The 27024-nt window shown below is 46.3% G+C and overlaps 3 protein-coding genes across 3 annotated transcripts; 1 reads left to right on the forward strand and 2 right to left on the reverse strand.

Annotated features, from left to right (window-relative positions):
• The first annotated feature begins 305 nt into the window (after positions 1-305).
• Positions 306-1247, forward strand: LOC133449550 (olfactory receptor 11A1-like). Its single transcript, XM_061728716.1, has one exon. The coding sequence runs from the start codon at positions 306-308 to the stop codon at positions 1245-1247; it is 942 nt and encodes a 313-aa protein (XP_061584700.1).
• A 15188-nt stretch (positions 1248-16435) lies between these two features.
• Positions 16436-17395, reverse strand: LOC133449560 (olfactory receptor 11A1-like). The gene has a single exon (XM_061728728.1). The coding sequence runs from the start codon at positions 17375-17377 to the stop codon at positions 16436-16438; it is 942 nt and encodes a 313-aa protein (XP_061584712.1). The 5' UTR covers positions 17378-17395.
• A 4665-nt stretch (positions 17396-22060) lies between these two features.
• On the reverse strand, positions 22061-23020 carry LOC133449570 (olfactory receptor 11A1-like). Its single transcript, XM_061728739.1, has one exon. It carries the CDS (start codon positions 23000-23002, stop codon positions 22061-22063), a length of 942 nt encoding a protein of 313 aa, XP_061584723.1. The 5' UTR covers positions 23003-23020.
• Between the last annotated feature and the right edge of the window lie 4004 nt (positions 23021-27024).

Genomic DNA, 27024 nt, shown 5'->3' on the forward strand with positions numbered 1-27024 from the left:
GGACTCTCAGTCATCCTGCTTCTGGTAACTCAAAGGCTTGACTTTGTTGTCTTTTGTTCTTGTAAATGTTTCACCTTCTGAATGAATTCTTAGATGTTTGAGAGCTTCATGTAAACAAAGAGGCATAAAATTATTCTTAAATCACCACAAGATAATTCTCTTTGTCTTTTAGTTGAGTCAGAAACCATGGTGTCTCGCTGCTAATGAGCTCACCATGCTGCTGGGGACGTCAGCTGACTGCAGGGATAAAAGTGGCGACATTGAGCTTCAGGCGTTCACACAGCTCCTCCTGAACCCACAGCATCATGGTTAACTCTACTCAGGTTGTATATTTTACACTCACTGCCTACTTGGACATTGGTCTTTATAAATACTTGTGTTTTTTGATGCTCTTGTGTTTATATTTGCTCATCATCTGTGCTAATCTACTGCTCATCGTGGCCATCTGCTGCACCAGGAGCCTCCATGAACCCATGTACATGTTCCTGGTCAGTCTGTTTGTGAACGAGCTGTACGGCAGCACCGGCTTGTTTCCTATGTTGCTGGTCCAGATCCTCTCTGACGTTCACACCGTCTCTTTCCCTCTGTGTTTTCTGCAGATCTTCTGCGTTTACTCCTATGCAGGTACTGAAGTTTTAATCTTGGCCGTCATGTCTTATGACAGGTACCTGGCCATTTGCTTTCCTCTGCAGTACGTCACAAGTATGACCCCTAAAAAGGTGGTTGTCCTCATTGCTCTTACGTGGTTGATCCCTCTTTGTGCCATCGTGGTTCTGATATCCCTGAGTGTATCGTTACAGCTCTGCGGGAACGTCATTAACAAAGTCTGTTGTGGAAACTACTCCATCGTCAGACAGGCCTGCTCTGATACTAGAGTTAACAACATTTATGGTCTCATCTACACCGTCACCTCCATGGTCTTTCCTTTGATTTTGATCCTCTTCACTTATGTGAAGATTTTAGAAATTTGTTTTTCAGGATCCAAACAGGCCCGAGAGAAAGCCATCAGTACCTGCACGCCTCACCTGGCCTCCATCGCCAACTTTTCCTTCGGTGTCTGTTTTCAGATCTTAGAGGGCAGGTTGGGTTTTAACAGACTGTCGCCTGTGTTTGACATTTTTTCATCGCTGTACTACCTGACGTGCCAACCGCTCCTTACTCCGCTGATGTACGGGCTGAAACTCAGTAAAATACGAGATACGTGCAAACTTCTGTTAGGCGGAGGGAAGGTGATCCAGATCGTTTGACTGCACTCCTGCAAATACCCAAGGCCATCCGTGCATATTTAGCACAGGGCAAAAGTCTAGGCACCCCTAGCCGGGTTGTTTTTTGGTTTTCTTGGTGTTCTTATCTGTTTTCCAGTCACATTAAGATTCCAACAGAAAACCCAGGAACCCAGCCGTCCATCATCTCATCAGACATCTTGACGGGTCGGTCGTCGGCTCTGCAGGCCTGATTCTGAACACTGATGATTTACTGTATTTTATCTACATGTGTAGAATTAAGAGGTTTAAGCTACATTGTTTTTTCTTTGATGCTTATTATTTAAAAATGGCCAATAACTGTCCAAACAATTAGTAAGTTAATATTAGGTCAAATGTAATCTCTGTATTTCCTGTTTGTATGTCAGACTGAAAAATAAAGAAGTGTGGTACACACACGTCTATGTATATATGTATATACAGTACATATATATGTTAGTTTTTATTAGTGGAATTATCACGTTAAAATCGAATTGTTCTTCAATGTGATTTTGCTCAATTTTTCTCTTTTTTAAAATCCACACTACATCTTTGAAATAAAAGCGTTTTTATTACAAAACAAGATCATTTAGTCTCCTGTTTGTTTCATTTTCCATGCTGCGGTTCTTGAATGCATCAGCACACTCTGATTAGTGATTGAACTGCACCTGCTGTGGTTTCATGAGCGTAGTACTGGTGCATTACACTAAAACACTCATTCGTAAACCCAGGTTGGAAAAATATACTAAAAACAGTCCACAAAACTGGTCCATTACTTCCCTTTAAGTTTCGGGCTGTGTGAATTGACGGTCCAATATTCTCCTTTTCCTGACTCCCAGAGATTCAAAATGGTCTTAAACTGTCATGTTTTCACTTTTCAGGCTCCATAAATCAAAGTTTTAAAGAGCAGTGATTCCAGATTGGAACTCCAACCAAAGATTAGCCCCACCCATGCAAACGCCGCATGGTCCACTATCCGCCCCTCAGTCAAATCAAATCAAACTTTATTTATAGAGCACCTTTCATGCATAGAATGCAATACAAAGTGCTTTACATAAAACAAATACACAAACACAAAACATATTAATGCCCTAAGAGAATCAGACAATAGAATGTATAAAATAGACCATAAATAACAACTCAAACATTTAAATATATAACATTGAGATAAAACAATCAGATAATATAAAACAGGATAAAACAGGATAAACTAAAGATGAATATAAAACAGAGTAGTAAGATCCAATAAAATTAGGGGTGAGCATAGAAAATTATAAAGAGTTAAATGAGTCAGTTAAAAGCCTGATTAAAGAGATGGGTCTTGAGCCTCTTTTTAAAAACATCAACAGTCTTTGCGGCCCTGAGGTTCTCCGGGAGGCTGTTCCACAATCCCGGGCCATAATAACTGAATGCCAAGCTTTTGGTATCGTTAAAAGGCCGGAGGACCTCCGGGTCCGCGAGGGTCAATAGGGTAAAAGTAGTGCAGACAAATTAGAAGGCCCAAGACTATTAAAACAATTAAAAACTAGTAAAAGAACCTTAAAATCGATCCTGAAGCGCACGGGGAGCCAATGCAGCGATTTTAAAACAGGTGTAATGTGCTCCCTCCATCTGGTCCTGGTCAGCATGCGTGCGGCTGAATTCTGTAATAGTTGTAGGTTGTACATGTTCTTTTTGGGAAGACCAGAGAGCAGGGCGTTACAATAATCCAAACAACAAGAGATAAAAGCATGCATTAGCACCTCCGTACTAGCCTAAGAGAGAAACAGGCGGACTCTGGCTATGTTCTTAATATGGTAAAAACCCATCTTTGTTATGTTTTTGATATGTGGAATAAAAGTGAGCTCAGAGTTAAAAATGTGGGCGTATATACAGTATATATATATATATATATATATATATATATATATATATATATATATATATATATATATATATATATATATATGTTACGGCCCTGTGGCCTCTGTGTCTGTTTGTGTGTGTGTGTGGTTGCTCTGCTCTGCCTCTTCCCAGGTCCCGCTCCCTGCCTTCCCACTCATTGATCACACCTGCAGCCAAGCAGCCATGATTGGGAGTGGCCAGCTACAAATACCTGGGGGGAGCTGCAGTTCGGCCTCTGTGTGGGCCTTTGTGTATGACGAAGCCGTGTGTGTGGCAGGTTTTCTCCAGGCTGCTGTGGTTGAGGTCTGGCAGACCAGCTTATCGGCTCTCCTAGTGGGGGGGAGCCCGCTTTATGTTGTTTTTTCTTAATAAATGCGCCTCGGCTCTTTTGAAACATTGGTCTCCTCCTATTTTATCCTTCGGTTCCCACCTGTGTTACTCTCCTCATTACCTTTTGCCCATGGGGACGTAACATATTTGGGGGCTCGTTCGGGATACGAAGGATAACGAGTGGGTCATTGTTTGGTGGTGGTGAGTTGTTGCTGGTGTTGGGCAGGTGTGTTTGATGTCTGCTGATTTTGTCTGGCCTGGCCATTGTGTGAACTGCCTCCCCAGAAGTAGATGATTGAGCTGAGTGTCCAGCTGGGCTGACTCAGTCGTCCTTCCTGCGGGCACTCGTTTATTATTTTGTCTTTTTTGTTTTCGGAGCAAATCCTGGGTGGGGATTCAATTCCCTGGTGGGGGTAGGCATTTCAGGGCTCAGGCCGCTGATGTGTGGCCTTTCAAGTGGCCCCGAGCCCGGCACGCTCCAGAAGACAGCTAAGCCAGGTATAGTTTTGGTTAGGTAGGTTCTGGGGAAGTTTGTTTCTGGTCAGGTTGGGCTGTGTGTGTTTGCAGGCATCTAAGTGCATTCTGTTCATCACTGGTGGGTGACTCACAGGTGTGTTGAGTGCTAAGCCAGTTGTTTCAGCCTAGCAGTGGCTTTGCTGTTCACTTGGTTAGCTCAGGGCTATTGTATTGGTGCTCAACAGGCTAGTCGGTAGCCTGTGGTGTGGTAGCCTTGTGTGGCTAGTCCAGTGAGGACGTGGTGTATAGTGTGTAATTGTGTTGTGTGTTTGGTGTCCTGGCGAGCATGGCTGCCTTCGACCTGGTTGTGTTTGTGGCTAACCCCACTCTGAGCTTGCTAGAAGCATGTCGAAGGGAGGACCTGCATGCTATTGCTAAGCATTATGGCATTCCTGTCTCCACTGCGCTCCGTAAGGGAGAGCTTAGGGATGCTGTTTTAAAGGGGATGGTTGACAAGGGTATTCACCTGCCTCCAGTGGCGATTGTGGACCAAGGGGAGGGGGCTTCTGTTGTGGCAGAGCCCTCGGGTGCGAGCGGCTCTGTTTCTCAGGGTGGAGAAGGGGCTGAGGGGCGCTCCGCTCCCAGCGAACAGGGGAACAGCAGTGATGGTGAGGGTGAAGAGAAGCCGTTCACGATGCCACGCTTTGACCCCCTCTCTGCTGGGTCTACTCCTGGCTCTAGGCTAGATGCCCGGGTGAAGCTGCGTATTGCTCGTCTCCAGGTAGAGGCTCAGGAACGGAAAGAGGAGCGTGAGGCTCAGGAACGGAAAGAGGAGCGTGAGCTTAGGCTACAGGTGAAGAAGTTGGAGTTGGAAGCAGAGACTGCGGTTAGGATGCGTCAGCTGGAGCTGCAGGGCAGTGAGACCCCTGTCAGCGCTCCTGCTGTAGGTACACAGTCTCCTGCATACCACCCTCCCGGCTTTGACATCAGTAGACATATTTCTCTAGTTCCTGCCTTCCGAGAGTCTGAAGTAGAGTCATACTTTGGTGCGTTTGAGCGAATAGCTACCGCCCTACACTGGCCAGCTGACGTGTGGGCCATCCTGCTGCAGTGTAAGTTGACTGGAAAGGCTCAGGAGGCGTGTGCTTCCCTCTCTGTGGAAGACAGCCTTTTGTATGAGAAGGTGAAAGGCGCTATACTTCGTGTGTACGAGCTAGTCCCAGAAGCCTACCGACAGCGGTTCCGCAACCTCAGAAAGACCTCCGGTCAGACATACTCTGACTTTGCTAGGGAGAAAGTGATTCTTTTTGACCGTTGGTGTGCTGCCTGTAAGGCTGAAGACTATGTGTCTGTGCGTGAGCTCATGCTGTTGGAGGAGTTTAAGGCCTGTGTTCCAGAGCGTACGGTGGTCTACCTCAATGAACAGAAGGTAGCGACTCTACAGCAAGCAGCCTCCTTGGCTGACGAGTTCGCCCTCACACACAAGGCAGTGTTCACTAAACGTGAGTCTTCCCCCCGTGAGTTGTCTGAGAGGGCCACTGATAAGCAGGTCCCTCATGTCCCGTCCTCCCGGTTGAGTGTGAGGACAGATAGGCAGTGTTTCTTCTGCCACAAGCCTGGCCACCTGGTAGCGGAGTGTTTAACTTTGAAACGTCAGCAGCAACAAGCCACAGTTCAAAGGCAGCCGAAAGGGGTGGGGTTGATCAAAACTGAGCTTGATGGGGGTCAGCCTGCTGCTCAGAAAGTTCCTGATGACTGTTTTAAGCCATTTATCTTTGTTGGTCATGTGTCTCTCACAGGTAATCCAGAAGACCAGCGCCCAGTTACGGTGCTACGTGACACTGGGGGCTCTCAGTCCTTTATCCTGTCCAGTGCGTTGCCTTTGGGTGAGAGGTCGGCATGTGGTGTGAGCACGATAGTCAGGGGCATTGGGATGAGTTTTGTGCCTGCTCCCCTCCATCGGGTGCACATAAAGACTAACCTTGTCACTGGTTTCTTCCCAGTAGCTGTCCGCCCCTGTTTCCCAATCGATGGGGTGGATTTCATCATGGGGAACGACATAGCTGGGGGTAAAGTGTGTCCCCCGCCTGAGGTTGTTGGTGTTCCTATTGCGGAGTCTGGGCCTGATGAACTTGCTGAACGCCATCCAGGGGTGTTCACAGCTAGTGTTCTGACTAGGGCACAAGCCAGAAAGCAGGCCCAGGAGGTTAACTTGTCGGACACCCTGTTTGCTTCCCTGTCTAGTGAGGAGCTCTCCCCTGTGGGTGAGTTCGAGAACTGCGTCTCTCAGGGGTCTGAGGGTGTGGTTGGGCCTGTAGCTGACAGTGTGCCCATGCCACTGACTCGTGAGGCACTTATTGGGGCTCAGAAAGAGGACAGGTCGCTAGCCAAGTGTTTTGCCGCTGCTGCTGGTGGCGCCAAGTGTGGTGAGCAGCAGTCTTTTCTGCTTGACAATGGTATGCTGATGCGTCGATGGGTTTCACGGCCAGGTGGTGCAGGTGAAGATTGGGCTACCGTGTACCAGATAGTGCTTCCTACCAACTGCCGTCAGCATGTGCTGGCATTGGCTCATGAACATCTGTGGTCCGGTCATTTGGGCATAACCAAAACCTATGACCGTATCCTCAGGCACTTCTTCTGGCCTGGGTTGAAGGCTGACGTTGTGCGTTTTTGTAAAACCTGCTGTACCTGCCAGGTTGTAGGAAAACCGAATCAGGTTGTTCCCCCAGCCCCTCTGCACCCCATCCCAGCCTGGGGTGAACCGTTCGAACGCGTCCTGGTAGACTGTGTAGGTCCGATGCCCCGTACAAAGTCTGGCAACCAGTTCCTTCTGACTCTAACGTGCGTTTCCACCCGGTTTCCTGAGGCCATCCCTCTTAGGAGGATTACTGCCCCAGCTATCACTAAGGCTTTGACCAAATTTTTCACCACATTTGGGCTCCCCAAGGTTGTGCAAACCGACCAGGGAAGTAACTTTCTCTCCAGAACTTTCAAACAGGCTTTGCAGTCTTTAGGTGTCTCCCATTCAGTGTCCAGCGCTTACCACCCTGAGTCTCAAGGTGCGCTTGAACGTTGGCATCAGACCCTGAAGAGTATGCTGCGTAAATACTGTTGTGACACCGGAAATAGTTGGGATGAGGGGGTTCCCTTTGTACTCTTTGCCATTCGTGATGCTAAGCAAGAATCCCTTGGTTTCAGTCCGGCTGAGCTTGTGTTTGGTCACAATGTGCGTGGACCTGTGAAGGTGTTGAAAGAGCGATTTATGTCTGTCCCACCTGCCAAAGTGGAGGTGGCAGATTTCGTCTCTCAGTGTAGGGAGCGACTGCGGAGTGCCTCGAAACTGGCAAGGGGGGCTCTTTCTTCCACCCAGCGTAGCATGAAGACCCGGTATGACAGGAAAGCGGTCAGGCGTCAGTTCCAGCCTGGGGACCAAGTTTTGGTATTGTTGCCAGTGCCTGGTTCTGCTCTCACGGCCCGCTTCTCGGGGCCATATGTTGTGGAGAGCAAGGTATCTGACACTGACTATGTCATCGCCACCCCTGAACGGAGGAGGAAGAAGCGCTTGTGTCATATTAACATGCTAAAATCTTATAATTCCAGGGAAGCTGGTCCAGGGAGGCAGGGACCCACCTTGGGGGGCACGGCCCCTGATGGGCCGTCTGTCTCTCTGATCTGTGATGGGACTGAGCCGGATGATGGTTTGGCAGTGCTGTCAGATGGTCAGCAGAGTGGCAGGTTGTCTAATTCTCAGTTTCTATCAACTGTTGGGTCACAATTATCTTACCTCCCAGAGTGGCAGCGGGATGGTGTTGTCCAGCTGCTCCACGCCTATCCTGCTCTGTTTAATGATGTGCCTTCATGTACCACTGTTCTCCAGCATGATATTGACGTTGGGTCTGCCACACCCATCAAGCAGCATCCTTATCGCTGTCCGGTTGGAAAGCGGGAGGTCCTGAAAAAGGAGGCTGCGTACCTGTTGCAGAATGGGTTAGCTAAGCCTAGCCACAGTCCGTGGAGTTCCCCGTGTGTGCTGGTTCCGAAGTCTGATGGTACTCCACGTTTTTGCACAGACTTCCGCAAGGTCAATGCAGTGACTGTGCCAGACTCTTTCCCTTTGCCCCGTGTGGAAGACTGTATAGACTGTATTGGTCCAGCTACGGTGATAACGAAACTAGATCTGCTGAAAGGGTACTGGCAGGTACCTCTGACCGCTAGGGCTTCTGACATCTCTGCCTTTGTGACCCCCGACCATTTCTTGCAGTACACGGTGATGGCCTTCGGAATGAGGAATGCACCCGCTACATTCCAGCGTCTGATGCAGATAGTGTTGGGGGACGTGCCTCAGTGTAAAGTGTACCTGGACGATGTGGTAGTGTATTCCACCGTCTGGGAGGAACATCTCTCTAGTCTGGCAGTGGTGTTTGATCGGCTTGCTGCAGCCTCTTTGACCCTTAACCTTGCTAAATGTGAGTTTGGTAAAGCAACCATCACCTATCTAGGGAAACGGGTTGGGCATGGCCGGGTGCGTCCTGTGGATGCAAAGGTCGCGGCGGTGCTGTCCTACCCAGCTCCCACTACCAGGCGGGAGCTCCGCCGTTTCCTGGGCGTGACTGGCTACTATCGCTGTTTCTGTAGGAACTTCTCTGTGGTGGTTGCTCCGCTCACCAGGCTGTGTAGCCCTGCTGTGCCATTCACGTGGGATGGGGAATGTCAGACAGCCTTCGAAGCCGCTAAGTCTCTCCTCTGCAGTGCCCCTGTTTTATCTGCTCCTAACTTTGCTCTTCCCTTTAAACTTGAGGTGGATGCCAGTGCTTCCGGGGCTGGTGCTGTGCTACTGCAGGAGGGCGAGGGTGAAGTGAACCATCCAGTATGCTACTTTTCAGTGAAGTTCAAGCGCCATCAGCTGAACTATTCCACCATCGAGAAGGAGACGCTGGCGATGCTACTGGCCCTCCAGCATTTCGAGGTGTATGTTGGCTCCAGTTCCTCTCCAGTGATTGTGTACACTGACCATAACCCTCTGGTGTTCCTCTCACGTATGTACAACCACAACCAGCGCCTGATGCGCTGGGCTCTGTTAGTGCAGGGCCTTAACATCGAGATCCGGCACAAGAAAGGGGCAGACAACGTCGTGGCGGACGCGCTGTCCCGTGGGTGAGCCAGTTATTGCACAATAAAAAACCCGGAGGGGTTTGTTTTTATGGGGGGGGGTGTTACGGCCCTGTGGCCTCTGTGTCTGTTTGTGTGTGTGTGTGGTTGCTCTGCTCTGCCTCTTCCCAGGTCCCGCTCCCTGCCTTCCCACTCATTGATCACACCTGCAGCCAAGCAGCCATGATTGGGAGTGGCCAGCTACAAATACCTGGGGGGAGCTGCAGTTCGGCCTCTGTGTGGGCCTTTGTGTATGACGAAGCCGTGTGTGTGGCAGGTTTTCTCCAGGCTGCTGTGGTTGAGGTCTGGCAGACCAGCTTATCGGCTCTCCTAGTGGGGGGGAGCCCGCTTTATGTTGTTTTTTCTTAATAAATGCGCCTCGGCTCTTTTGAAACATTGGTCTCCTCCTATTTTATCCTTCGGTTCCCACCTGTGTTACTCTCCTCATTACCTTTTGCCCATGGGGACGTAACAATATAACATGGTTTACATGTTTGAATTATGAAATTGTATATATGTTCACCTTGCATTTAGCTTCTGCTATTCACTTCATGCCATTCTGAATGTTGCACTAAGGTTAAGCCAAAAAGTATTTTAATTTTCCTGTGTTTGTGAGTTTGACTGGATATCATTCAACTACCTCGTTTGAAGTTAAATTTATTAGGGCCCGAGCACTTACAGTGCGAAGGCCCTATTGTTTTCTCGTTTTTATTTTTCCGACGAAATGAGGGCCTTTTTGCCCCCCTAAACGTGCCCTAAAAGTCACCAAATTTTGCACCAAGCCAGGCCTGGCGAAACATTTGATATTTAATGGTTTGCATTAATGGGCATGGGCTAATGACTCAACAGCGCCCCCTACAATACTTCGTGCCTCAAGCCCCACAATACGGTTTGACGTACATGCACGAAAATCGCTACACACCGGTATCATGTCACAACTTAAAGAAAATTCTCTTGGCGCCATGGCCGAAACCGAACAGGAAGTCGGCCATCTTGAATTAATTGTGTAATTTAGGCGCAATTTATACCATTTCTTCTGCCATTTCTTCGGCCGCTTCTTCGCCCGAACCGTAATGCGCACCCAGGTGTGTTATACATCAAAATATGCGTCTCCATCCTGTGAGGATGCGCATTACTTTTCTCAATCAAAAGCGTTACCGTGGCGACGATAGACGCCAACAAGCGTGCCCCCTTTCTTCTGATTGGTCCATATTTGATAGTTCCTACTTTCTGCAATAAGTTTTGAATGGTTTGACATAAAGATTTGTGGGTAGTGTCATCAGACATGGTTTTGAGTCATTGACCATAATTGGTGCAAATTAGCCCTGCCCCTTCTTCTAATTCGTCGATATGTGATAGTTCCTATTTTCTGCCATAACTTTTGATTGGTTTGATATAGAGAGTCGTGGGTGGTGTTATCGGACTCTGTTTTGAGTCCTTGACCATAATTGGTGATAATAATTGGCCTTCGCACTGTAGGAATTTTTCTTTATTATTCTTCTGACGAAATGAGGGCCTTTTTCCCCCCCTAAACGTGCCCCAAAAGTCACCAAATTTTGCATGCAAGCCAGGCCTGGCGAAAAATTTTATATTTAATGGTTTGCATTAATGGGCGTGGCAAAATGGCTCAACAGCGCCCCCTAGAAAACTTGCCTCAAGCCCCATAATACGGTTTGACGTACATGCACGAAAATCGGTACACACCTGTATCATGTCGAAACTTAAAGAAAAGTCTCTTGGCGCCATGGCCGAAATCGAACAGGAAGTCGGCCATTTTGAACATTTTGAATTAATCGCATAATTTTGGCACAATTTATGCCATTTCTTCGGCCGTTAATATGGCCCGAACAGTAACATGCACACACATGTGTTATACATCAAAATGTGCGTCTCTATCCTGCGACAACGCGCATTACTTTTCTCTTTCAAAAGCGTTACCGTGGCGACGCTAGACGCCAAAAAGCGCACCCTCCCCTTCATCTGATTGGTCCATATTTGATAGTTCCCCAAAAGTCACCAAATTTTGCACGCAAGCTAGGCCTGGCGATAAATTTGATATTTCATGGTTTGCATTAATGGGCGTGGCCTAACGGCTCAACAGCGCCCCCTAGAAAACTTTTCTCTGCCATAAATTTTTAACGGGTTGTGATAATGACATGTGGGTGGTGTCATCGGACACGGTATTGAGTCCTTGACCTTCATTGGCCTGAATTAGCCCCGCCCCTTCTTCTGACTGGTTGTCCCTTTTTTCTGCTATAACTTGAATGGTATGACATAGAGAGTCGTGGGTGTTGTCATCAGACTCGGTTTTGAGTCCTTGACCATAATTAGTGAAAATTAGCCCCGCCCCTTCTTCTGATTGGTTGATATTTAATTGTTCCTTTTTCTGCCATAACTTTTGAATGGTTTGACATAGCAAGTCGTGAGTGGTGTCATTTCTGATATACTTATGGGGGGCGGTGGCCATGAGTGCGAGGGCCCGTTAATCGCTGCTCACAGCTTTAATTAGGGCCCAAGCACTTACAGTGCGAAGACCCTATTGTATCTGTAGGAATTTTTCTTTATTCTTTCTTTCTTCTGACGAAAGGACGGCCTTTTTGCCCCCCTAAACGTGCCCAAAAAGTCACCAAATTTTGCACGCAAGCCAGGCCTGGCGAAAAATTTGATATTTCATGGTTTGCATTAATGGGCGTGGCAAAATGGCTCAACAGCGCCCCCTAGAAAACTTTGTGCCTCAAGCCCCACAATACGGTTTGACGTACATGCACGAAGATCGGTACATACCTGTATCATGTCGCAACTTAAAGAAAAGTCTCTTGGCGCCATGGCCGAAACCGAACAGGAAGTCGGCCATTTTGAACATTTTGAATTAATAGCGTAATTTTTGGCGCAATTTATGCCATTCCTTACCGTAACGTGCACCCAGGTGTGTTATACATCAAAATGTTCGTCTCCATCCTGCGACAACGCACATTACTTTTCTCATTCAAAAGCGTTACCGTGGCGACGCTAGATGCCAAAAAACGCGCCCCCCCTTCATCTGATTGGTCCATATATGATAGTTCCCCAAAAGTCACCAAATTTTGCATGCAAGCCAGGCCTGGTGATAAATTTGATATTTCATGGTTTGCATTAATGGGCATGGCCTAACGGCTCAACAGCGCCCCCTAGAATACTTTTCTCTGCCATAACTTTTGAATGGAGCCTGGTCCTGCTCAAGGTTTCTTCCCTCCTAAAGGGGAGTTTTTCCTTGCCACTGTTTGGCTTAAGGTTTTTCTCCCACTAGGGGAGTTTTTACCTGCCATTGTTTATGTAATAACTGCTCCGGGGGCATGTTCTGGGTATGGGTCTCTGGAAAGCGTCTAGAGACAACTCTGTTGTATTAGACGCTATATAAATAAAATTGAATTGAAATTGAATTGAATTGAATGGTTTGACGTAAAGAGTCGTGGGTGGTGTCATCGGACTTGGTATTGAGTCCTTTTTCCATAATTCGTGAAAATTAGCCCCGCCCCTTCTTCTGATTGGTTGGCTCTATTTTCTGCTATAACTTTTGAATGGTTTGACATAGGAAGTCGTGGGTGGTGTAATTTCTGAAATGCTTATGGGGGTCGGTGGCCATGAGTGCGAGGGCCCGTTCATCGCTGCTCACAGCTTTAATTAGGGCCCAAGCACTTACAGTGCGAAGGCCCTATTGTATCTGTAGGAATTCTTTCTTTCTTTTTATTTTTCTTCTGACGAAAGGAGGGCCTTTTTGCCCCCCTAAACGTGCCCAAAAAGTCACCAAATTTTGCACGCAAGCCAGGCCTGGCGAAAAATTTGATATTTAATGGTTTGCATTAATGGGCGTGGCAAAATGGCTCAACAGCGCCCCCTTGAAAACTTTGTGCCTCAAGCCCCACGATATGGTTTGACGTACATGCACGAAAATCGCTACACACCTGTACCATGTCGCAACTTAAAGAAAAGTCTCTTGGTGCCATGGCCGAAACCGAACAGGAAGTCGGCCATTTTGAACATTCTGAATTAATCGCGTAATTTTGGAGCAATATATGCCATTCCTTCGAGAATTAATACGGCCCGAACCGTATCGTGAACCCAGATGTGTTATACATCAAAATGTGCGTCTCCATCCTGCGACTATGCGCATTACTTTTCTCTCTCAAAAGTGTTACCGTGGCGACGCTAGACGCCAACCCCCTTCATCTGATTGGTCCATATTTGATAGTTCCCCAAAAGTCACCAAATTTTGCATGCAAGGTAGGCCTGGCGATAAATTTGATATTTCATGGTTTGTATTAATGGGCGTGGCAAAATGGCTCAACAGCGCCCCCCGGAAAACTTTGTGCCTCAAGACCCACAACACGGTTTGACGTACATGCACGAAAATCGGTACACACCTGTATCATGTCGCAACTTAAAGAAAAGTCTCTTGGCGCCATGGCCGAAACCGAACAGGAAGTCGGCCATTTTGAATTAATCATGTAATTTTGGACACTTTATGCCATTCCTTCGGCAGTTAATACGGCCCGAACCGTAACGTGCATCCAGGTGTGTTATACATCAAAATGTGCGTCTCCATCTTGCGACTACGCGCATTACTTTTCTCTTTCAAAAGTGTTACCGTGGCGACGCTAGACGCCAAAAAGCGCACCTCCCCTTCATCTGATTGGTCCATATTTGATAGTTCTCCAAAAGTCACCAAATTTTTGATGCAAGCAAGGCCTGGCGATAAATTTGATATTTCATGGTTTGCATTAATGGGCGTGGCCTTACAACTCCACAGCGCCCCCTAGAATACTTTTCTCTGCCATAAATGTTGACAGGTTTGACATAAAGAGTCGTGGGTGGTGTCACGGGACTCGGTATTGAGTCCTTGACTATAATTGGTGAAAATTAGCCCTGCCCCTTCTTCTGATTGGTTGTCCCTATTTCCTGCTATAACTTTTGAATGTTTTGAAATAGAGAGTCGTGGGTGGTGTCATGGGACTCTGTATTGAGTCCTTGAGCTTCTTTGGCCTTAATTAGCCCCGCCCCTTCTTCTGATTGGTTGTCCCGATTTTCTGCTATAACTTTTGAATGGTTTGACATAGAGAGTCGTGGGTGGTGTCATCAGTTTCTGTATGGAGTCCTTGACCTTCATTGGCCTGAATTAGCCCCGCCCCTTCTTCTGATTGGTTGATAGGAAGTCGTAAGTGGTGTCATTTCTGATATGCTTATGGGGGGCGGTGGCCGTGAGTGCGAGGGCCCGTTCATCGCTGCTTGCAGCTTTAATTTATTTTTGTCATTGCACTATTCTGCACTTTTTATTTTAGTTTACAATTATGTTGCATGTTTTTACATTTTGTGGCACCAGTGCTGATAAGCTTTGTTTAAATATCTGTCCATGTATTTCTCCAATGGACAATAAAAGAAACTTGGGATAATTTGAGTTTTTTTCTTTTTTTTTAAATTAATTGCGAAAATGTATGTGATTGGGAAAAAGTATCAGAAATGTATCGGGAGCCAAAAAAAGTGATTGGATCGGGAAAAATTACATATATATATATATATATATATATATATATATATATATATATATATATATACATACACATATATATATACAGTTGAGGATGATTTTATTAGCCCCCTTACCAAATAGTGCTTGTTTTCTAAGTGTTTTCCAAGTGATATTAACCAGAGCAAAATAAACTGAACACAGCTTTTTGTAGACTTCGTAGTTGTATTTTGGATGCTTACACTATTTTATATTCCACTCAGAAATGAAGATATTGTACAAAACACAAGAACTACCAGGGTCAACATTATTAGCCCCCCACACCCTAGTCAATTGTGTATCCTTTTTGCTGTATTACTGCCTGCAGACATTTGTTGTAGTTTACAACAAGTCTCTCACACTTCATTTGAGGAATCCTGGCCCATTCTTCTTTGGCAAATCTCTCCAGTTCCTCTAGATTTGATGGGTGCCTGGCATGGACCTGTTTCTTTAGGTCACCCCACAGATTTTCTATTGGATTTAAGTCAGGGCTTTGTGCAATGACAATGACATTCACTTTGGTCATCTGGAGATAGTTCTTCACCAAGAGGGAGGTGTGTTTAGGATCCTTGTCATGTTGGAAGATGAAGTGACGTCTCAGACCCAGTTTCACAGCTGACTGCCTAAGGTTCTCTTTCAAAATAGCAAAATATTTTTCTTTATTCATGATTCCATCCACCTTGACAAGATTTCCTGTTCCAGATGCACTGAAGCATCCCCACAGCATAATACTCCCACCACCATGCTGCACTGTGGGGATGGTGTTCTTTGGGTTGAATGCCTGTCCTTTTTTTCTCCAAACGTAAGCAGTGTGCCTGTGGCCAAAGAGCTCTAGTTTAGTCTCGTCAGACCATAAGACACGCTGGGCCCTCATTAATTTTTTTTTTTTTTTAATTATGGAATCATTTTTCAAAATGTTTCAAAATATGCCTATTTGTGGAAAAAATATGTAGTATTTGAGTTACATAAAAGCTTGTTATTTGTTTTCTTCCTAATTGTCTGTGAAATAGTGTTCAAGAACCCCCACACCCCAACACAGAAATGGTTTGGCCGCTGATCAAAATTTGATGTTATCATTTAATTTGAAGTTCAGTGCACTCAAAATGTCCGGTCAGCACAAGTCTGGTGCTCAGAAAAGAAGAGAAAAGAGAAGAAGAGAAGAAGAAAATAGAGGCCTCAGAGATTCTCTACACAAATATTTTAAAAAAGGTGGTGATGGTGAAGCTGGAATTAATAAAGTCAGCGTAGAGCAAGGTAATAAACAGCGCAGCCAACGTTTACCAACCTTGTGACTTAACCTAACTGGCTAGCTCTAATGTTAACGTCCATTAGCTTGTATAAAAACCTGAAGAGCAGAGGGAGAGGACATGGTTGTACATATACATGTACAACCATATGAGGGTTGAAGAATAACAGCTGTTTGCGTATTTGTTTGTTTGTTTGTTTGTTCCTGTCATTTCCAAATTAAGAATTCAAACACAAAAGAAATGGAAGTAAAGAAAGCAACAAATAAACATGAAGTTAATGCTAATATTGCATTAGACCAAAATACATAAACAAAACAAGACTGAAAAGTTGTAGGCTGAAGCTTAGCTTATTACCGTTTTATAATAAATTTCTGAAAAACATTCAATATACTGCATAGACCTATTATCTATTGAAGTTCTGACACTTACAAAAAACTCAATACAATCATACATAATGAGCATCTTGTTCTTCAATATTTAAAAAAATATTTGGTAAGAACTGAACTCTTTAATTTCCATTTCCAAAACATTAAACATACTTCAGATAACATGGAGTTTTATAAGTCAAAAACATGATTAAGTAGTTTGAACTAGTTAACTATATTGATAATTTTTACAGAAATCAGGCTTTTACATAGTTTACGTATTTTGGACATTTTCAGGCCGTACAGTACGGGGTTAAAGAGAGGTTGACACGTCAGAAAGTAAAGGGACAGAAAGATTCGCAGCATGTTGGGAACTCTGCTCATGTCAAACCTGCTCTGTAAAATCTCAAACAAAGAACCAACAGAGAAGTTGATCAGAGACGCCAGGTGAGGCGTGCAGGTGCTGACGGCTTTCTGTCGGGTCTCTTTGGAGCCACAATAACACACTTTTAGGATCCTCATGTAGCTGTAAAGGATGAAAATAACCGGAGCACAGATAATGAAAGCCAAGGAAATAAGTCCATAAATATTATTTACTTTGGTGTCAGAGCAAGCAAGTTTCACCACAGAGTAGTTATCACAGTAGACTTTATCAATGACGTTCCCACAGAACTGCAAAGAGAAACTCAAAGATGTTGTGATACCTATTGAAAGAAAAGATGTTAACCAAGCAGCTGCAACTAGAAGAGCAACTTTCTTCACTGTCATCAGTGTGCTGTAGTGCAGAGGAAAACAAATGGCTGCATATCTGTCATAAGACATGATGGCTAAGTTAGCAAATTCAACACTTCCATAAGTATGAAGACAAAAGACCTGCAGGAAACACAGGGGAACAGAAACGGTGTGAACGTCAGACAAAATCTGAACCAGCAGCATAGGAAACAAGCCGGTGCTGCCGTACAGCTCGTTCACAAACAGACTGACCAGGAACATGTACATGGGTTCATGGAGACTTCGGTTACAGCAGATGACCACAATGAGCAGAACGTTACCACAGATGATGAATGCATATAAAATCACAATAATCATAACCAATAAATATTTAAAGTTCTTGGTATCAAAGTAAGCGGCAAGAGTGAAACATGAAACCTGAGTGGAGTTCTTCATGGTCTCCGTTTTACGCAGAAAAAGGTCCTCTTTCCCAGGACGACCTGGACCAATTACTCACGGTGCATTTTCTTACCACTCTCACCTTTAGAGATGGTAGAACCAGGTGGGAGACTTCAGGTTGTGTGACTGTGGGGACTGAGCTCGAATGAACCGAAATGTGAGTCTGCCACTGATTTTAAACCTTTTAGTTTCCTCCCACAGGAAAACGCTGATGTCAGACTGTTGAGTCTCACAGCTGATCGGGAGATGAAAGTAAACTTTACCCCCTCTTTGACCTTGGTGTCAGTGAGACGTCTCTGTGTTTCCCCAAAAAGCTGTGTATACTAACGGAGTTCCTGCACGTTGAGGTTCCTCACTCTGCAGTAAGTGGTTACATTGAACCGCACAATTTCATGGAGGTTATGGAGGAAGAGTTGAGTGAACAAGCTGAGTGAGAGTTCAGTGACTGTTCACGGAATGTACTACAATGCAATCAAGCAATTAACAAAAGAAAACTATTCTAATGAACTGGAAACAAAAGTCCAATCTATGTATTAATCAATTTAGGAATCTTCTGTCAGATCATATTAGTAATGAGATGTCTCCCTCCACTAAACCAAAAGTTAGAACTAGGATACACGGGGAGGCGGCATTCAGTTTTTATGGTCCCCGATTGTGGAACAGCCTCCCGGAGAATCTCAGGGCCGCAGAGACTGTTGATGTTTTTAAAAAGAGGCTCAAGACTCATCTCTTTAATCAGGCTTTTGGATCTTACTGCTCTGTTTTATATTTAGTTTATCCTTTTTTATCATATTTTATTTTTGTTTAATCTCATGTTTTATCTAAATATTTTAGTCGTTATTTATGGTGTGGCGGACACAATAACGGACCTCGCACCCATCAGGACTGTATGGAAGGGGGCGTGGTCAGAAGCATTTATTTGGTTGCTTAGCAACGTGTGTTTGTTTTCTGTTCAACGGTTTGTGTTCAACCGTCAGTTCTTTTAGTCAGTTGGATTCCGCTGTCACGGAATAAAGACGTGTTTTACCAACTCTGGAGTCGAGCCTCATCCTGCCACATTGGTGACCCCGACGTGAAAGTGAGCGAAAGTATAGTGTTTTTGACTGTGAGTTGTTGGCGCTGTACCTCGCCACCCGTCATTTTCGTTTTTTTCTAGAAGGCTTTTCTGGGTGCCTGGGTCTCACGTTTCGGTGTCCCGTCTGACATCACGTCTGACAGAGCCCCCCAGTTTATTTCAGAACTTTGGTCGTCGTTGGCAGAAGCTTTGGGAGTGCAGGTACACCGTACCACTGCATACCACCCACAAGCTAATGGCCTTTGTGAACGTTTTCACAGGTCCCTCAAAGCAGCACTGCGTGCTGCGCTCTCGGATGGTAACTGGGTGGACCGCTTATCGTGGGTCATGCTCGGTTTGCGCACGGCCCCGAAGGAAGATTTAAATGCGTCGCCCGCAGAGCTCGTGTTCGGTCAGCCACTTCGTGTGCCTGGAGAATTTTTGCCTGAAAGCTCGGCTCCGCAAATTCACCCAGCAAGCGGTCCCTTCGCATCAAATCGTTTTTTAACCCCGGGGCCCATTCACCACTGTTTTCCGCGAACATTCATTCCATCGGAGCTCAAGTCGGCTCAGTTTGTCTTCGTGCGGCATGATGCTCATCACTCTCCTCTACGGCCTCCATACGACGGCCCCTTTAGAGTCCTTGAGAGAGGCCCTAAGGTTTTTTTGTTAGACCTAGGAGGCCGCAAAGAACACGTTGCACTACACAGGCTTAAACCCGCACACACTGTAGCGGATGAAGCTGTGGTCCCGGCCCAGGTCCCCCGTCGTGGACGCCCTCCACTGAGACCTCCTGTCGACGCTGCAAAGGATGGACGTTCTAATTTACCACTGAAGACTGTTATTTTTTCTCCGCAGCATCCTGCTCACACTGATGCTCCTGTGGTGGTACAGGAAGGACGGACTGATGCTCCTGTGGTGGTACAGGAAGGACGGCGCAGCCGTTATGGTCGGCTGATTAAGCCACCAGTGAGGGACTGATAGGCCCTTCCAAGGACAACCTTCTGGGTGTTCTGGGGGGGCTGTGTGGCGGACACAATAACGGACCTCGCACCCATCAGGACTGTATGGAAGGGGGCGTGGTCACAAGCATTTATTTGGTTGCTTAGCAACGTGTGTTTGTTTTCTGTTCAACGGTTTGTGGTCAACCGTCAGTTCTTTTAGTCAGTTGGATTCCGCTGTCACGGAATAAAGACGTGTTTTACCAACCTCTGGAGTCGAGCCTCATCCTGCCACAATGGTCTATTTTATACATTCTACTGTCTTATTCTTTTAGTTTTTAATGTCTTGCTTTCTAGACATACTTTTAGGATTTTATGTTATGTTATACTCTTTTAAACTCCTTTAGTGTATTTTATCCTGCTTTCTTGTAGCTTTTAGCTCCAGTGTTTCCTCATGGGGAGCCTCCATGCTGGGAGTGACTCTGGCCTGCAGGGGGTCGTCCTGGGGGTGGTTCTGGCCTGCAGGGGGTCGTCCTGGGGGTGGTTCTGGCCTGGATGGTTGTGGAGCTCTGTACCACGGCTTCACCACTGTGGTGTGGACTCCTCTATTCGTCCGGGCCGGGATGGTCTCTGTGGGCCCCCCCCACCCCCCCCCCTTGTAGCTGCGGGCTATGAGACCTCCTGGCGTGGACGGCTCCCTGTTACCGTTTCCTCACCTGGATCCTCTGTGCCTAGCCATGTCTGCACCGTGTGTCTGTGTGTGTGTCTGTGTGTATAACCTAAGTCAATTGTAGTGTGCTTGTGTCTGCGGGGAGGGGGGAGGGGGGCAGGGCATTAATAAGTTTTATGTTTATTTGTTTTATGTTAAGCACTTTGTGTTGCATTATTTGTATGAGAAGTGCTATATAAATAAAGTTTGATTTGATTTGATTTGATTTAAACATCATTCGGCCGAACTGCATTCTCTCTGGTCCCCGATTATAGACTTCATTACCTAGTGGGGGCGGGGGGTGATCCCGTAGCCCTTGGGGTTGGGGGCCAGCTTGGGGGCTGGGATGGTTGGGAGAGTGGGGCCGTCGCAGTGGGGGGGGGGGGGTCTTGGGGGTCTATGGGTGGGGGTTACCTTGTCGCGGTGGGTGGGGTGGTTTGGGAGGGCCTTGGTGCGGGCCGCGGCCGTGGCGTCTCCGGACCATTCCGGGTGGGGGGCTGTGGCCCATGCGTCTCTGGTCCATTCCAGGGGGGGCTGGGCTGTGGGCATGGGGGTCCCACTCGGAGGGCCCGGCTCTGCCCATGTCTGCGCTGGGGGGGCATTGCTGCCTTGGCCCATCGTCGCTGGGCGGGGCCCGCGTTCCCCTGCATCTGCGGGAACTCTGGGGCTTCTGTGGGGTCCACTGGGGGGGTGCCGGGGGGGGGGGCTCAGATAGTCACTTTGATTGGGTCCCGGGGACCTGGGATAGTTGCTGCCTGTTTCTCTGCTTGTTCTCGTGTCTGTTTGTTTTTTCTCTTTCAGATTTGCAGGGCTCGTGTGCTTCCATGTGTTTTTCACGTGTTGGACTAGCAACGGATGTCACCCCTAACCAGCGACCCCCACGCCCCCCCCAAAAAAAGGTATGTATTGTATTTATATATTAATAAAATACATATATGTAATTTATTTGAAATATAACATATATATTTTATATCGAAAATGCAGTCAGACCATAAGACACGCTGGGCCCTCATTAATTTTTTTTTTTTTTTAATTATGGAATCATTTTTCAAAATGTTTCAAAATATGCCTATTTGTGGAAAAAATATGTAGTATTTGAGTTACATAAAAGCTTGTTATTTGTTTTCTTCCTAATTGTCTGTGAAATAGTGTTCAAGAACCCCCACACCCCAACACAGAAATGGTTTGGCCGCTGATCAAAATTTGATGTTATCATTTAATTTGAAGTTCAGTGCACTCAAAATGTCCGGTCAGCACAAGTCTGGTGCTCAGAAAAGAAGAGAAAAGAGAAGAAGAGAAGAAGAAAATAGAGGCCTCAGAGATTCTCTACACAAATATTTTAAAAAAGGTGGTGATGGTGAAGCTGGAATTAATAAAGTCAGCGTAGAGCAAGGTAATAAACAGCGCAGCCAACGTTTACCAACCTTGTGACTTAACCTAACTGGCTAGCTCTAATGTTAACGTCCATTAGCTTGTATAAAAACCTGAAGAGCAGAGGGAGAGGACATGGTTGTACATATACATGTACAACCATATGAGGGTTGAAGAATAACAGCTGTTTGCGTATTTGTTTGTTTGTTTGTTTGTTCCTGTCATTTCCAAATTAAGAATTCAAACACAAAAGAAATGGAAGTAAAGAAAGCAACAAATAAACATGAAGTTAATGCTAATATTGCATTAGACCAAAATACATAAACAAAACAAGACTGAAAAGTTGTAGGCTGAAGCTTAGCTTATTACCGTTTTATAATAAATTTCTGAAAAACATTCAATATACTGCATAGACCTATTATCTATTGAAGTTCTGACACTTACAAAAAACTCAATACAATCATACATAATGAGCATCTTGTTCTTCAATATTTAAAAAAATATTTGGTAAGAACTGAACTCTTTAATTTCCATTTCCAAAACATTAAACATACTTCAGATAACATGGAGTTTTATAAGTCAAAAACATGATTAAGTAGTTTGAACTAGTTAACTATATTGATAATTTTTACAGAAATCAGGCTTTTACATAGTTTACGTATTTTGGACATTTTCAGGCCGTACAGTACGGGGTTAAAGAGAGGTTGACACGTCAGAAAGTAAAGGGACAGAAAGATTCGCAGCATGTTGGGAACTCTGCTCATGTCAAACCTGCTCTGTAAAATCTCAAACAAAGAACCAACAGAGAAGTTGATCAGAGACGCCAGGTGAGGCGTGCAGGTGCTGACGGCTTTCTGTCGGGTCTCTTTGGAGCCACAATAACACACTTTTAGGATCCTCATGTAGCTGTAAAGGATGAAAATAACCGGAGCACAGATAATGAAAGCCAAGGAAATAAGTCCATAAATATTATTTACTTTGGTGTCAGAGCAAGCAAGTTTCACCACAGAGTAGTTATCACAGTAGACTTTATCAATGACGTTCCCACAGAACTGCAAAGAGAAACTCAAAGATGTTGTGATACCTATTGAAAGAAAAGATGTTAACCAAGCAGCTGCAACTAGAAGAGCAACTTTCTTCACTGTCATCAGTGTGCTGTAGTGCAGAGGAAAACAAATGGCTGCATATCTGTCATAAGACATGATGGCTAAGTTAGCAAATTCAACACTTCCATAAGTATGAAGACAAAAGACCTGCAGGAAACACAGGGGAACAGAAACGGTGTGAACGTCAGACAAAATCTGAACCAGCAGCATAGGAAACAAGCCGGTGCTGCCGTACAGCTCGTTCACAAACAGACTGACCAGGAACATGTACATGGGTTCATGGAGACTTCGGTTACAGCAGATGACCACAATGAGCAGAACGTTACCACAGATGATGAATGCATATAAAATCACAATAATCATAACCAATAAATATTTAAAGTTCTTGGTATCAAAGTAAGCGGCAAGAGTGAAACATGAAACCTGAGTGGAGTTCTTCATGGTCTCCGTTTTACGCAGAAAAAGGTCCTCTTTCCCAGGACGACCTGGACCAATTACTCACGGTGCATTTTCTTACCACTCTCACCTTTAGAGATGGTAGAACCAGGTGGGAGACTTCAGGTTGTGTGACTGTGGGGACTGAGCTCGAATGAACCGAAATGTGAGTCTGCCACTGATTTTAAACCTTTTAGTTTCCTCCCACAGGAAAACGCTGATGTCAGACTGTTGAGTCTCACAGCTGATCGGGAGATGAAAGTAAACTTTACCCCCTCTTTGACCTTGGTGTCAGTGAGACGTCTCTGTGTTTCCCCAAAAAGCTGTGTATACTAACGGAGTTCCTGCACGTTGAGGTTCCTCACTCTGCAGTAAGTGGTTACATTGAACCGCACAATTTCATGGAGGTTATGGAGGAAGAGTTGAGTGAACAAGCTGAGTGAGAGTTCAGTGACTGTTCACGGAATGTACTACAATGCAATCAAGCAATTAACAAAAGAAAACTATTCTAATGAACTGGAAACAAAAGTCCAATCTATGTATTAATCAATTTAGGAATCTTCTGTCAGATCATATTAGTAATGAGATGTCTCCCTCCACTAAACCAAAAGTTAGAACTAGGATACACGGGGAGGCGGCATTCAGTTTTTATGGTCCCCGATTGTGGAACAGCCTCCCGGAGAATCTCAGGGCCGCAGAGACTGTTGATGTTTTTAAAAAGAGGCTCAAGACTCATCTCTTTAATCAGGCTTTTGGATCTTACTGCTCTGTTTTATATTTAGTTTATCCTTTTTTATCATATTTTATTTTTGTTTAATCTCATGTTTTATCTAAATATTTTAGTCGTTATTTATGGTGTGGCGGACACAATAACGGACCTCGCACCCATCAGGACTGTATGGAAGGGGGCGTGGTCAGAAGCATTTATTTGGTTGCTTAGCAACGTGTGTTTGTTTTCTGTTCAACGGTTTGTGTTCAACCGTCAGTTCTTTTAGTCAGTTGGATTCCGCTGTCACGGAATAAAGACGTGTTTTACCAACTCTGGAGTCGAGCCTCATCCTGCCACATTGGTGACCCCGACGTGAAAGTGAGCGAAAGTATAGTGTTTTTGACTGTGAGTTGTTGGCGCTGTACCTCGCCACCCGTCATTTTCGTTTTTTTTCTAGAAGGCTTTTCTGGGTGCCTGGGTCTCACGTTTCGGTGTCCCGTCTGACATCACGTCTGACAGAGCCCCCCAGTTTATTTCAGAACTTTGGTCGTCGTTGGCAGAAGCTTTGGGAGTGCAGGTACACCGTACCACTGCATACCACCCACAAGCTAATGGCCTTTGTGAACGTTTTCACAGGTCCCTCAAAGCAGCACTGCGTGCTGCGCTCTCGGATGGTAACTGGGTGGACCGCTTATCGTGGGTCATGCTCGGTTTGCGCACGGCCCCGAAGGAAGATTTAAATGCGTCGCCCGCAGAGCTCGTGTTCGGTCAGCCACTTCGTGTGCCTGGAGAATTTTTGCCTGAAAGCTCGGCTCCGCAAATTCACCCAGCAAGCGGTCCCTTCGCATCAAATCGTTTTTTAACCCCGGGGCCCATTCACCACTGTTTTCCGCGAACATTCATTCCATCGGAGCTCAAGTCGGCTCAGTTTGTCTTCGTGCGGCATGATGCTCATCACTCTCCTCTACGGCCTCCATACGACGGCCCCTTTAGAGTCCTTGAGAGAGGCCCTAAGGTTTTTTTGTTAGACCTAGGAGGCCGCAAAGAACACGTTGCACTACACAGGCTTAAACCCGCACACACTGTAGCGGATGAAGCTGTGGTCCCGGCCCAGGTCCCCCGTCGTGGACGCCCTCCACTGAGACCTCCTGTCGACGCTGCAAAGGATGGACGTTCTAATTTACCACTGAAGACTGTTATTTTTTCTCCGCAGCATCCTGCTCACACTGATGCTCCTGTGGTGGTACAGGAAGGACGGACTGATGCTCCTGTGGTGGTACAGGAAGGACGGCGCAGCCGTTATGGTCGGCTGATTAAGCCACCAGTGAGGGACTGATAGGCCCTTCCAAGGACAACCTTCTGGGTGTTCTGGGGGGGCTGTGTGGCGGACACAATAACGGACCTCGCACCCATCAGGACTGTATGGAAGGGGGCGTGGTCACAAGCATTTATTTGGTTGCTTAGCAACGTGTGTTTGTTTTCTGTTCAACGGTTTGTGGTCAACCGTCAGTTCTTTTAGTCAGTTGGATTCCGCTGTCACGGAATAAAGACGTGTTTTACCAACCTCTGGAGTCGAGCCTCATCCTGCCACAATGGTCTATTTTATACATTCTACTGTCTTATTCTTTTAGTTTTTAATGTCTTGCTTTCTAGACATACTTTTAGGATTTTATGTTATGTTATACTCTTTTAAACTCCTTTAGTGTATTTTATCCTGCTTTCTTGTAGCTTTTAGCTCCAGTGTTTCCTCATGGGGAGCCTCCATGCTGGGAGTGACTCTGGCCTGCAGGGGGTCGTCCTGGGGGTGGTTCTGGCCTGCAGGGGGTCGTCCTGGGGGTGGTTCTGGCCTGGATGGTTGTGGAGCTCTGTACCACGGCTTCACCACTGTGGTGTGGACTCCTCTATTCGTCCGGGCCGGGATGGTCTCTGTGGGCCCCCCCCCACCCCCCCCCCTTGTAGCTGCGGGCTATGAGACCTCCTGGCGTGGACGGCTCCCTGTTACCGTTTCCTCACCTGGATCCTCTGTGCCTAGCCATGTCTGCACCGTGTGTCTGTGTGTGTGTCTGTGTGTATAACCTAAGTCAATTGTAGTGTGCTTGTGTCTGCGGGGAGGGGGGAGGGGGGCAGGGCATTAATAAGTTTTATGTTTATTTGTTTTATGTTAAGCACTTTGTGTTGCATTATTTGTATGAGAAGTGCTATATAAATAAAGTTTGATTTGATTTGATTTGATTTAAACATCATTCGGCCGAACTGCATTCTCTCTGGTCCCCGATTATAGACTTCATTACCTAGTGGGGGCGGGGGGTGATCCCGTAGCCCTTGGGGTTGGGGGCCAGCTTGGGGGCTGGGATGGTTGGGAGAGTGGGGCCGTCGCAGTGGGGGGGGGGGGTCTTGGGGGTCTATGGGTGGGGGTTACCTTGTCGCGGTGGGTGGGGTGGTTTGGGAGGGCCTTGGTGCGGGCCGCGGCCGTGGCGTCTCCGGACCATTCCGGGTGGGGGGCTGTGGCCCATGCGTCTCTGGTCCATTCCAGGGGGGGCTGGGCTGTGGGCATGGGGGTCCCACTCGGAGGGCCCGGCTCTGCCCATGTCTGCGCTGGGGGGGCATTGCTGCCTTGGCCCATCGTCGCTGGGCGGGGCCCGCGTTCCCCTGCATCTGCGGGAACTCTGGGGCTTCTGTGGGGTCCACTGGGGGGGTGCCGGGGGGGGGGCTCAGATAGTCACTTTGATTGGGTCCCGGGGACCTGGGATAGTTGCTGCCTGTTTCTCTGCTTGTTCTCGTGTCTGTTTGTTTTTTCTCTTTCAGATTTGCAGGGCTCGTGTGCTTCCATGTGTTTTTCACGTGTTGGACTAGCAACGGATGTCACCCCTAACCAGCGACCCCCACGCCCCCCCCAAAAAAAGGTATGTATTGTATTTATATATTAATAAAATACATATATGTAATTTATTTGAAATATAACATATATATTTTATATCGAAAATGCATAAAAAACATTAATATATATGCAGACAAAAAAAAATAGAAGGCCTGCCCTCCAAATGTACATTTGGATACTCTAGGAACTACGAGTAAACCTGCACTCGGAGAGCTCTGTTAGGAACATATGGTACTATTGGGTCTTGCAAATATGGTGGAGCTAGGCTGTTTAAGACTCAAGTTTTATAGGGAGCCAATGGAGTGAGGCTATGTTGGGCCACTGTGATTATGAAACTTTTGTGAACATTTATGTTTAGGTGCAATTCGACTTTAAAGCTGTCTGAATTCTCAGTCTGGGACCAGCTTTGAGTTTCAACTAAAAGGAAAGACTTCATTCCCC

The sequence above is a fragment of the Cololabis saira genome, chromosome 1 (genome assembly GCF_033807715.1).
Source record: "Cololabis saira isolate AMF1-May2022 chromosome 1, fColSai1.1, whole genome shotgun sequence".
In the NCBI taxonomy this organism is placed as follows: Eukaryota; Metazoa; Chordata; class Actinopteri; order Beloniformes; family Belonidae; genus Cololabis; species Cololabis saira.